The following is a 12,183-nucleotide window of genomic DNA, read 5'->3' as shown; positions in this document are numbered from 1 at the left end:
TGATATTGTATTTTTAGATTCTGCTGCACGCTGATGCCATGCTGTTTGCAAGGCATTGGAAAGATTTTCTAATGAGGGATGATTAGAAGACTGTGGTTTGTTTAGCAAGGCAAAGCAAAGGTTGGAAGAAGAAATGACTGCTGCCTATAAATGATCCAAGAGGCAAGAAGCGCAGCAGTAGGGAAGAAGGGCATTCATGCAAGGTAATGAACACCATTTACATACGAGCAAAAAGGTATGAAGGGGTGCCAATATGTATGGACAGACCAGAAATTTGACAGGGTTTAGTCATGTGGGCAGTCAGGCCTATAGCAGCCTCCCAAGGGGAACAGCAGAGACAAAACGAGCTGTATTTGCAATTGCGATCAACACGTTCATGAGAAGGGAGTTTGAGATGGTGCCTGAATAGCAAGGACTGGATCTGCGCACCCAAGCGGTCTCTGCCAATTTGGTGTCCCTAACACTTACACATTATGAAAAGTCTACCAGTGAAATGGAAAAGGGGACAGTGGGAGAACTAGTGGGTGAGGTTTGAGACCATGAGCTGTAATATAAGGAGAAACGTAAAAGCCATGAGAAGGAGCTGCAACTTTTACAACTGCACTGGGATAAATGTCCTCTCCATTCACACGGGAACATTAAAATCACGTTTTCCTGTCAATGCTAGCTGAAGAATTGAAGCTTCAAATGAAAAAGGCTCAGAGGACACTCCTGAGCAGCTGCAGCAAGACGTGGAGTCAACCAGGCAGTATGGCTCTACTTGCCTATAAAGGATGTAAAATTCTCAGTTTTCTTTAAAAAAACTCCACAGTTTGCGCCCAGCTGGGCTGGCAATGAGGAGGAGGAGGAGGAGGAGGAGGAAGGGAAGGTGACAGGGCCGCCATGACTGGATCCACTCCCTCCACGCGGCACACGGAAACCCTGGGCGGCACGACCACAGGCAGGGATCAGACCCAGAGCTCGGGGATCCGACACCCGCACTCAGGCCTGCTCCAGCAACCGGGAAAGAGAACGCCAGCCCGGACAAGACCCCTGCAAACATTCCGCCCGCCCGCCCTCTCCCTCACCGGGCAGGCAGCCGCCGGCGGAGGGAGGGGAAACCAGGCCAGGCTGCTGTCGGATTGGATAAACACTCCTGTCAATCGATGCCCGCTGAGGGGGCGGAACGTTGTATGCACGCGCGCGCCTCCCTCCGCCCGCCGCGCCTGCCTCGGAGACAGCAGGGGCGGGGGGGGCGGGGCACGGCATGCGGCGCCCCCCCCCCCCGCGCATGTCACGTGACTGTGCGACGGGCGTGGGGGAGCGGTCGGCCGCGCGCCGCAGCTGTTTGCCACGCCTGACGCGCGGACGCACGGCCTCGCGCATGCGCAGCCGAGGCGGGCGCTGAAATTCAAATCTGAGGAGCGGTTGGGGTGGTGGTTCTGTCGTTCTCGGGCGGCCTGGGGGAGCGAGCGGATCGCGGACGGCGGCGACGACGACGACGACGACGACGACGACGACAGCCACAGCAGCTGTAGCAGCGATGGATCCCTTCACGGAGGTGAGGGCACGGCGCGGGCCGGCCCGCGAGTCATGAGCTGTGGAGGGGGCGGACGTGGGGCTCGATCCCGGGCGGGGGCGAGTTCTCAGTGGCGGGTCCCAGAGGGTGGCCAGGGCCGGTCGGGGGCCGCAGGGGAGCTGCTCCTTGTGTCCGCTCAAGCGTGCGGGGTAGTTTCTCCCAGCCCTGGCTCCTGGCTGAGGCCTGTCAGCGCCCCCCGTCCCCTCACTTACGCTATGCGGGGGGTTCGTGGGCTTGTGGAGAGCCTCTTTCTCTGCAATGGGGGGACAGGTCCCCTTGCCGCTTTTCTATGCCCCCTTGTCTTGCTCGTACCTCCGACGCTGCAGCCACCCACCTGTTTGTGGGGCGTCAGGTCTCTTCCAGGAGGGGACAGAGGGACTACTTATGCAAGGATTTGCGAAGGAGAGGACCTTTTCTAAACTGGGCTGATACTGTGTTTCCTAGTGCTTTAGTGTTTGCTCTTAATGTGCGTCTGGCAGATAAGATTTTCGGCTGTAACAGAAGGGACCCTGGAAGCTAATGGAAGTAGTATTGACACACATTGTGCCTGCCATATCTAAAGGTCGAGTGTGCAGATCATCCAAAACAGAGACCACCTGATTAAAAATGCGTCCTCTTTGACATTATTGCCCCCTGTGACTGGTCACTTTCATTTGCAGGCACAGTTCCCCTTTTTTTAAAAAAAAAGAAGTCATCAGTTGTTAGGGTGAATTTGTGTGTGTTTGAGTTTTACAAAGGCAAAATCGTAATATAATGAGTGGAATTGATCAGCTTGAATCTGTATGGAGGTTGGAGGTTTCTTAAAGATGCTATGCTGTACTCTGATTTTATATGTGACAGATGTAAAGCTGTGCAGCTGTCTTGTGACTGTTTTGAGGAATGTTGTAAAAATAGCTTTCAATCCACAGCCTGCATAAACAAAAACCGAAGCTACTTAAAAGAAAAAAAGACACATTGGTGAAATACTCTCTCCTCCCCTTGAAAACAGACTGTATATCAAACTGACTTACTTTAAATTGAGTGCCCAAAAAAAGGTGAACGCACAGATCTGATTTTAAAAGCTGAACATAAGTTATTGATCTGAGCATATTTAATAAAGGTGTTATGCCAAGGCAGATTTACCCTACCCCCATGTAAAGGCTTGTTAAGTATAAACATCTAAAACCTCCTTCCTTAATTGGTAGTGGGTGACATGATACGACTAGTCTTAAATAAACTTCAAGTCCAGGCCACCGAATCAAGTTTAAAATTGTTTTGCATGCTGGGAGGTAGTCCAACCTCAACACGCCCTTCTTGTAGATAACTGACTCTGAAAAGCTATGACCAACTGTGAGGCCACTCCTTAGAGTAAACTTAATTCAAATATTAGCTAGTATTGCAGAATGCATAAAATGTTACTTTATCAAGAATGTTTATGCTGTGGAGGGCATTCCATAGTTGTGTAAAAATATGACCAATATTAGTGTATTAGTATTGAAGTTTAATAACTTGCCTCCAAAAAGCTTTTCTGAAAAGGAAGCTTTTTACCAGCTGCAATGAAGTAGTTATGCTCTGTTTGTTTTGGTTTTTTTTTTTTTTATTTTTTTATTTTCTTATAATTTAACCTTTTCTTAGCTTAACTATTTTCAGATAATCTTTGTCTAAAAATTACTGTGGTCTCTTACTTGCAGGGAACTGGTGAGGCATTGTATGTGTTAATTATGTAAAGCAGTGTAATTCGAGCCTTGATTAGCCAAAGCACGCTGTTAATTCAGTGTTTGCTGATCACTTTACAGTAACAAATTTTGTCCTAGTCTCACTGAATTTAAGCTCAATTAAATCTTAGTGGAAGATCCGATGGAAAGCTTTCAAATCAGACAGTTCTGAAATTATATTTCTTTTGATTAATCTTACAAGCAAAAACTAATAACCTCCTAACTGCAACCAAATTACTGATACAGAACGCGCCGAGGAGATGGTGCAGTGGATACTCTTTTAGGATCACAGTGAACATACTATCTGTGACCTTCAGTTTACAGCTGATTGTATAATTCACCTTTCTTGCACAAAAGGCTTTATGTTTGGTACCACAGGACATTAGAAATAATCTAGGTTATTTTGTACTTTGAAGTACTTACTAACATTCATAGAGCAAAGTATGATTTCCTACCATGGAGGATGACCAAAGAGAAATAAATCATGCAGTTGCTCAGGGAAAAACTTGCATTTGTGAAATTTGAGATTAACTGTTCCTTCAATATCAGGGATAAATTTGCCCCCTTTGCTGCATTCTGGTAGTAAAGCAGGGTAGTTAGAACAAATTCTTGTAATCACTTATGGGCCTGAGTATTTTCTCTAATGCTGTTCAATATGTACTTTTAAACATACTTTTTTTTTAAAAAGCAAGGTTGTTCAGCAACATTTGAAGTGGGAAGACCCCTTCTGATTTTTTAGAAGGTGCTTTTTCAACACAAACCATGATCCTCTAACTGAGACTTATTAGTTCTCAAATTCCTAGATATAATGAAATAGATACGTCTTACTCTGAAACTTTCTGAAAAAATCAGAACGCTTGGAGAATGTACTTGTAGCAGATACCCTGTTGATGAACTTGAAAAGTAAGTCTCACGTTCTGGTGACTGGCTTACTCATCATGTGTAATAGCAGAGTTTGAATTATGGCAGTTACATGGAAAACTTGAGATACAAAAAGCCAATAGGAGCTGGAGTTCAACAACGGAGGCATGCATTCTTGGGAAGTGACATCCTATTTGTAACAACTGAAACTCCATTTTACTGAAGTAACAAACACAAAAGGAATGTGGCTGTGTTTGAATAGAACTATAAAAATACTGTTGTCGAAGATATACTCAACTTTGCGCAGGAAGAGCGGTTCATTTATACAGCCTTTAAGATTTTATTAATGTAGGTATTACCTGCACTTTGTAGCTCTGCCTTTTGGAGGTTGAAATAAGGAAACCTGACTTGTGGGCACAACTAGCATGGAACTTGTGTTGGAGGCACTCCTGGCATTGCATGTGTCCCCCACTTGCCTCACTCACCCGCTGCCACTGCCCACCCCCCCACACCCCCCCCAAATTTCTGTGGAAATTAGAGAAGCTGATTTCTGCTTTAACAAAAAACTGTTGAGGTTGACATTCCATTTGTCTTGTGTATCCCTACAATGGAACATTGTTTAAGACTCCAGCCTTAGACAGTTAAAAATGTGAAATGTGTATTTAATTGCTGTGCAACAGGACAGATAATGGCTGGCACAGTTCTCACAATAATTTATGTGGCACCAGACAAGTGCAGTTTATATGCTTCCCTTTAAAGGCCATTAGTTTGATCACACAATTTCTTGTCTCAAAGTGTCTTAAAACCTAGATCAAAGGAGTAATAAAGTATCCTTTAGATGTGATCAAACTGAGTGATAATGATTTATTAATGCAGTGTTTAAAAAACAAACGAACAAAAAAAAAAAAAACCCAAAACCACAAAACCCAAACACAGCCTATTTCAAACTTGGGTGCTATAAGGAATCACTTTCTACTAGTGTGGAACATTCACTAAAACAACTGTTTTATATGGAATATGACTGTAGTACTCAAATTTCCAATGGACAGAGAATGAAAAAGAATATTGTTAGGTAGCTTAATTCGTATGACTTTTTTGTCCTGTATATAGATATATTGTGATAAATAACCTGTTTATTAAGACAACTAGTCATAACATAAGACTATTCTTAAAATTTAAGGTTGAGGAAGAGAAATTTGCCTTTTGATTTAGAAGGTGTAAGAGCAACACTTTTTTTAATGTTAACAGCCACACATGTAATTTGTTGATTTTAATAGTTTCTTTTATGACCACTTGGCAAACACTTCAATGTTGTTTATTTTGTTAGAGGGTTACTGCCAATCAGGTGACTTGACCAAATGCTTTAGCAACATGTAAAAAAAACCTACTAGCAGGAATTGACAGTTCAAGACTATCATGTAGTGATTCAGTCAAAAAAGATAATTACTTTGAAACACTTTTGCCTACTTCAGACTATGCAGAAACCTTTCTTTTTTATTTTTTTTTAATTTTTATTTTTAGCATTGCTTATGTCTCTTTAGCCTGGTTTCCTTTGAAAGCCAAGCTAATGGGAGACACTCATTGATTTAATGACTGGAGCTTTGGAACCAACTGGCTAGCTTCACCTCTTAATAAAAGACTAGATATCTCAAACTTAACTGCATCTATGATTTTCATGAAAGTTTGTGGCTAGGTGAAAAGACTCAACCCATTGCCTCTGTGAAGAAAATGCTGCAGCTTTTTGTCTATCTGTTAGGTCAAAGAACTTCAGATAACCTGCAAACATGTACTGACCAGGAAGACAGCAAGAAGATAGCCCAAAATGTGCTACAGTGTGAACTACTTTTTTTCTAACAGATACTTCCTAAAAATAGGAGAAACTGTGGATATTGCAATGGTAAAATCAAATATGGAGATCAAGGGTTATCACAGTGAGGAAAAAGGAGCTAGACAGAAAAAAACCACGTAGTTGGCAGTGTAGAAAACATGTTTTGTTCATTGAGCTTTCAGGAGGGGATAGCCAGTTAGAAAAAAACAGACTTGGAATATTTCTATGGCATTGCATTACAGTAGATCAGTTAGTAACATCTGAGAGCTGCGTTTGTTTTAATGTAGCCTTCACTATAAATTTCTAGTATTATGGATCTTAGTACGTGCTATATAAAATTAAAACATTTTCGATTTGAGTTAACTACTGCAATGTATTGCACTTATTGCAATGTATAGTAATGCATGATTTATTGACTACTCAGAAACTCCTTGAACGAACCCGTGCCAGGCGAGAGAACCTGCAGAAGAAAATGGCTGAGCGGCCCAAGATGGGAGTGAGACCCCCAATGCAGACCAAGAGGGTCAGAGAGCCTTTGTTAGAAACTGGTAACCAGGCACCTCTTCCTGGTGAAGAAGGTATTTTGCAACAAGTTTAATAAAGATTGTCTTTTGATACAAGTTCCATCTCTTTTCCCCCCCGACCCCCCCCAACTCCGCCCCAAGGGCAAGTGAAATCCCTTAGTATTTATCTTAAACTGAACAGCGATGGATGCAGTTACCTGACTGCTAGAACTGCATATGTTTAGCTTAACCTGAGAGCAGATGCTCTAAGTAATCAGTAAGCTATTTTAAAATAATTTTATATTGCCAAAGATATGCCTTATGCTTGGTAGAATTTAGGAAGCGCAATTTTTTGTGAGGTTTATCAGGTTATTCATAAATCATAACTTTATTTGCATTACAGTTTTGTACTATCTCTGAAAATATTTTAGATTGTTTGAATACTAATTTGCTTGAATACTCTGACCTGTACAGTGAAGCCTGGTACAAAGCCATCACCATCAAAGAGGCTCTGCCCTGATAATATGGAGACTCAGACTTCCAGTTCAGAGAACATACAGACAGTTCCTTCAAATTCCACAAGCTATCGTTCTCCTAAGATGACTTCAGAAGCAGTTACGTGCAGCTCTGACAGGGCTTCATTGGTTCAGCCTCTTGAGAAAGGAAAAACAAACACCAAGTCAGAAACTCCTGCAGCCCTTTCAGTCAAAACACGTATGCAGAAATTGGCAGAACAGCGACGCTGCTGGGATAGCGAGGGTATGTTGCTAAGCAGTATTGGTGTTTTTCAGTGTTTGAATTGATGATTATGTTTGCTAGCAGAAGAGAATTTTGTATATGTGAATGCTAATATTTTCATAAAGAATTCTTAGCACTGGGGAAGGCCTAAAATAATGAAACTCTTGACGATAGCTTAATTTCATACTTTTTATTTCTCTTACTAGTGTGATGCCTTGCTCATCACAACAGCGACATAAAACTAGCAAACTGCCTGGTTACAAATATGTTGGCTTTGCAATAAGCTTTAATTTAACTTGATTAGTCTCAATGCCTTCAGAGCTAGTAGCTTGATTCTGTTGATGGCAAGAACATGTAACTGTTGATAAACTCTGTTTACAGCAAAATGCAAAAGATGCAGATATATCTCAATATATTTTATTAACAAAATAAATGTGTGTTCTTTTTTCCAGATACCTCTGAATGTGTTCCTCTGTCTCCTCTACAGTCAAAAGGTCTGTCTGCTTCTCCACCTAAGCAGACATCTAATGCCCTGGCAAGTGATACTCCTATTGGGAGAAGAGGCCGTTTAGCTAACCTTGCTGCTACAATTGGTTCCTGGGAAGATGACCTAAGTCATCCATCTGCAAAGCAAAACAATGCACAAGAACAGCCTGGCACTACTTGTTTATCCAAATTGTCCACTACAAGTGGAGCATCTGCTAGAATCAATAGTAGCAGTGTAAAGCAGGAAGCTGCATCCTGTTCTGAAAGGCTTGTTGAGGCTTCTATTAATAAACCAGCAAACCCAAAGATAGCGGTGAGTGTCTGATTTAGTTGCTGATTAAAAATTGATTTGAGTATTGGAGGGACAAATGTTAACTCTTAGCTCTTTAAGCTGAATTTAAAGATTTGGTGTAAGCAATCTTAGTTTATTTACAACTTCTGCTTTACTACAACCCCACATGCACTTTTTTAATAGCAGACCTGAAACATCTTAGAATCCTGTTTGTGGAGATAAAAGTTGATGTCAAAGTAATTGATTGCTGTTCAATTGATTTTTTTTTTTTTTTTTTATTAACCATCAGAAGGGGGCTTCTTACAAAGACAGTGGGTTTCACTCTGTAACTTCATATAGTTGATTGACTTAAATTGTAAATATTATTGCTGTATGAAAATCCAGCCAGAATGCTGAAATTAGTAGTTCCAGATACCTGTTGTTCAATTTATGCCATTTCTGAAATGAAAATATCTGTCATGTGCAGCCTTGTTTAGGGAAATGTAGGGAAGTACATAAGGTAGCTGTCAAAAGCATCTGGAATCAAATTCTGAAACAATTTGAAGTACTAGATTAAAAAAAAAAAAAATCTATGAAAAGCTTGTAACACTTGTTCTCAGCTCCTGCTATCATTGATGGAATAGATATGTTATAAGCTATACAGAATGCTTTCATTCTTTTTCCTCTTGAAAGAATAAGAATATATAGTCTCATCTTAATATTATTCCTTTTTCCCTTATTAAGGATCCAAACAATTTAACGCAATCCTCAGGAGTTGCTGTTCCCTGTTCTAAAGAATCTGAAGTACGACAACCTCTAACAGAGAATCCCAGTAGCCCTCAAAAAACTGAAAAGCGTACACAAAGAGCAAAATCACCTTTGTCTCAACCAGTTCAGTCCAAAGAAGAACCAGTCAAAGGAACACATGTGCAACTTGAACATAAGGGTAAACCCACAACACCAGGTGAGCTGTTTTTCAGGTTCAATGAATGTTCACTCAGATTAGACTTGTGTCCTGTATTGAAAACTACATATTAGTTAAGAATTTATGGTAACATATCAGATAATGCCTGTTTCCTGCTGTAACTTGAATAAAATCCTGAAGAGTTCTATGATAGTTATAATAAATTATACAGCTTCTATTTTTTTGTAAGGGTGTTTTCTTGGACGTGATTTTAGTAACTCTTGAGAGCAAAATCAATTTAACTTTTCTCTTTATGTAAAAATGCATCCTGCTAACATCATCTAATTGAGACTATTGAGACACAAAGCTTCTTTCAGATTGTTGGATACTACATGTATCCAATCAATAGTAAGTAAAGAGTGCATATGTCAGAATGAATCAAAGGTAAATGCCACATAGATGCTCTAACTTTGCATAGTGTCTGTCTTTTTCTCAGTGATAGCATTGATGTTGAAACAAGTGATCATCCCCAGTTTTAAATTAAGCTGCTTGTTGGATCACAAACTTGAACTAACACCTTGAACTCTTTGAAATGATGGCCAGTAGAGCAAGTGTGTGTCTCTAGATATGCTGACAATAAAAGACAAGCTCAATAAAGTGGAGTGTATGCCAAGCAATGTGTCTGCCTTATGTACTAGAATGATCATTTGCATGAAAGATGCAAGTGAGGCTTTTTGTAGAGGAAAAGTTGAAAGAGCAAACAGGTTTAAATAACTGATGGATCACGTGTGAACTTTAGTGAGAGAAGGACATCTCTGCTCTGATTTGCTGCTTTATTAACTTCAGTATTCTGTTACTGTGGTGATTTGCACTTCAGGTTTAGCTTGTATAAAGTATAATGAAGTAAGAGCTGTAAAGGATGCAGCTTAATTGCTTCACTAAGAACCTTCAGCAAGATGCAAAATTGCAGTGATTTCTTTCAGTGTCTGAAAGTTCCTTTCAAGGTAAAACAATTGTTCTTGCAGGGGGATCAGGAATTAAGCCCTTCCTGGAACGCTTTGGGGAGCGCTGTCAAGAGCGTAGTGCACGAAGTCCTGCTACAAATACTCCAGGGTGCAGAACACCCATTATTACTCCAAATACAAGAACAATCCAGGAAAGGCTTCTCAAACAAAATGAAAATTCCTCTACTGCCAGTTTAGCGCTTCAGCTTAAGCAGGTATGACTTGCTACATTCATAGCTTGCGTATAAGCTTGGGGAAGATTCTTACTGTTCTGCACCTACCTGAAGAATTTGAAATGTTTTGGTATCTTAAAGCTGTCAGCTTTTCTCTTGTTCCCCTTTATATGCTTAGGAACGTGAACGAGAGCTTGCATGCCTTCGTGGCCGGCTTGATAGGGGCAATCTGTGGAGTGCGGAGAAAAGTGAAAGTTCGAAGAGAAAACTTCCAGAAGCTAAAATGGTAATGTGTTACCTCCATGTAACAAAAGATGATTGTCTGAATTGCTTTAAATGATCTGAACACGATAGATATGCAAATGTAACTAAAAGATAAAACTTTATGCTTTGTGAATGCCCACACTGTGCTAGACTGCTTGCTAAGTTATTTGTATGAGTATTAACAAATTATTAATTCTTTTTCTCCTGCAGGATCAATTAAGGAGACAATTGATACTGCTTTGAGCCAATTGATTGATTTTTCTTTTTATATTCTATAACTTTAAAAACAAAAGAGCTTCTCACGCAAACAATTTAGTATTTAGTAGTTCAGCTGAATTTCTTACGTAAATAGGATCCTTCTTTATATTGGATAGGCAGTCTTTCCTAGCAGGTGTTAAAATGTGTTTCTTTCTGGTGGTTTTAGTCACTTTGAATGTTACCTCCTGAACAAACTATGTTTTTATTTTTGTCAGGAAAACCAATCTCAGACCAGTCCAAAACGTCGTCCTAGTTCAGATGCTACCACTGTTGGACCATCAGAAAACACGTCAGCATGTGACAGGCCAGCAAAGTCTCCCGGTGTGGAGTCTTCAGGTAAGAACTGTCACTGTTTGCCTGTGGCTAGTACTGAACTGAAGCACTACCCTTAAAGTTGATGAGTAGATAAGGAGTCTAGTAGCACTGATGTATAGAACTGGACCTCTTATTTGGTTACTGATTTGTCTAAATCTTCTTGTATGATAAGAATACTCTGCACTTCTATAACACTTGAAAGATTGGCAAGGCCAGACTGCCTTTTCATTTCTCAGTGATTTACTTATGTATCATACTCATATGTTAAGAGTAGGGAAAGTGAATGAGAATTGTCAGTATAATTTAACCTATACTGTACCTGAGTATCCAAATTTCCATAACAATCTAATGGGAGGAAAATCTTCCCTTGTCAGTATCCCCTTATGATATTAATTCTTCTAGTAGGGGACATGAAAAGAATTCAGAGATGCTCGTGACATCCTTACTGGCGCTTAGTGAGCCTCCAGTTCTCAGTGAAAAAAAGAGTGAACTTTAACGCTTCTTATGGGCAAACAGGCTATCAAATGTGCTTCTAGAAAAACAGGATGATGTCCTGCTCTTGGGTTGGGTTTGTGTGTGGGAGGTTTTATGATGTTTGTTTTTGTTTTTTAAATTTTCCCTTTTTGCTCTTATACTAAAACCATAGAATGGCTGCACTTCAAAGTGCAGAGTACTTATTCAAAGTATAGACGTAATCTTCAGTGACTTCTTTTTTTTTTTATAGGCTTAGATGCTCCTAAATGTGAAGAGACTTATGAACCCAGTCCTCTGAAGATTGCTGAGACAAAGAGCCCTGTAAAAGAGATGTCTGTCTCAAAACTTGAACAACTTGCTGAGAAACCAAAAGGTTTGTATCGAGTTAATGTATATTAATGCACTTATCTAACTGTTGCCACTTGTCCAGCAGAGTGTTAATATCCTTCAAGCCTGAACAATGAATTCACTAGACATCTGCTGACACTCGTGTGTTTTGTAATGAGTTTTATATAAAGCAAATTGGGAAACTTTTTTTTATCATAACTCTTCTCTCTTGACATTCAAGCCTTCAAGAAATATTAAAACACTGATATTAAAGTTTATTGGGAAAGAACAGAAACGACTGCTCTAATAGGGGACTTGCAGTTAAGATTCAGCCTTTTTTGAACTAAAATACTGAAACTTGTCGAACAAGTGTATTTTTTTATTCCCTCTCTATCAGTTATGGACTATATGTGATAATAATACTTTAAAATAAGGATGGAACTATACTTTTGGGTTCTATATGCATGACTATAATAAAAAGTGCTTTTTAATCAAGCTTACTTGAAAAGCAAAAATAGTTGGCCT

The 12,183-nt window shown here is 40.2% G+C and overlaps 1 protein-coding gene across 1 annotated transcript in view; it reads left to right on the top strand.

The window, feature by feature from the left end:
• The first annotated feature begins 1,506 nt into the window (after window positions 1–1,506).
• ANLN (anillin, actin binding protein) overlaps window positions 1,507–12,183 on the top strand; it is a 28,999-nt gene continuing 18,322 nt past the window's right edge. Inside the window, exons 1-9 of the mRNA XM_086741662.1 lie at window positions 1,507–1,540; window positions 6,366–6,519; window positions 6,919–7,203; window positions 7,635–7,981; window positions 8,684–8,903; window positions 9,869–10,062; window positions 10,199–10,306; window positions 10,758–10,878; window positions 11,582–11,704. Of these exons, the coding sequence (XP_086597788.1) occupies window positions 1,523–1,540; window positions 6,366–6,519; window positions 6,919–7,203; window positions 7,635–7,981; window positions 8,684–8,903; window positions 9,869–10,062; window positions 10,199–10,306; window positions 10,758–10,878; window positions 11,582–11,704 (1,570 nt within the window). The 5' untranslated portion in view covers window positions 1,507–1,522. The remainder of the gene's footprint in view (window positions 1,541–6,365; window positions 6,520–6,918; window positions 7,204–7,634; window positions 7,982–8,683; window positions 8,904–9,868; window positions 10,063–10,198; window positions 10,307–10,757; window positions 10,879–11,581; window positions 11,705–12,183) is intronic.

The sequence above is a fragment of the Chlamydotis macqueenii genome, chromosome 2 (assembly GCF_036417535.1).
Source record: "Chlamydotis macqueenii isolate bChlMac1 chromosome 2, bChlMac1.mat, whole genome shotgun sequence".
Classification (NCBI taxonomy): domain Eukaryota; kingdom Metazoa; phylum Chordata; class Aves; order Otidiformes; family Otididae; genus Chlamydotis; species Chlamydotis macqueenii.
The sequence above is the reverse complement of the archived record's forward strand: the minus strand, read 5'-3'. Positions and strand labels throughout refer to the sequence as shown.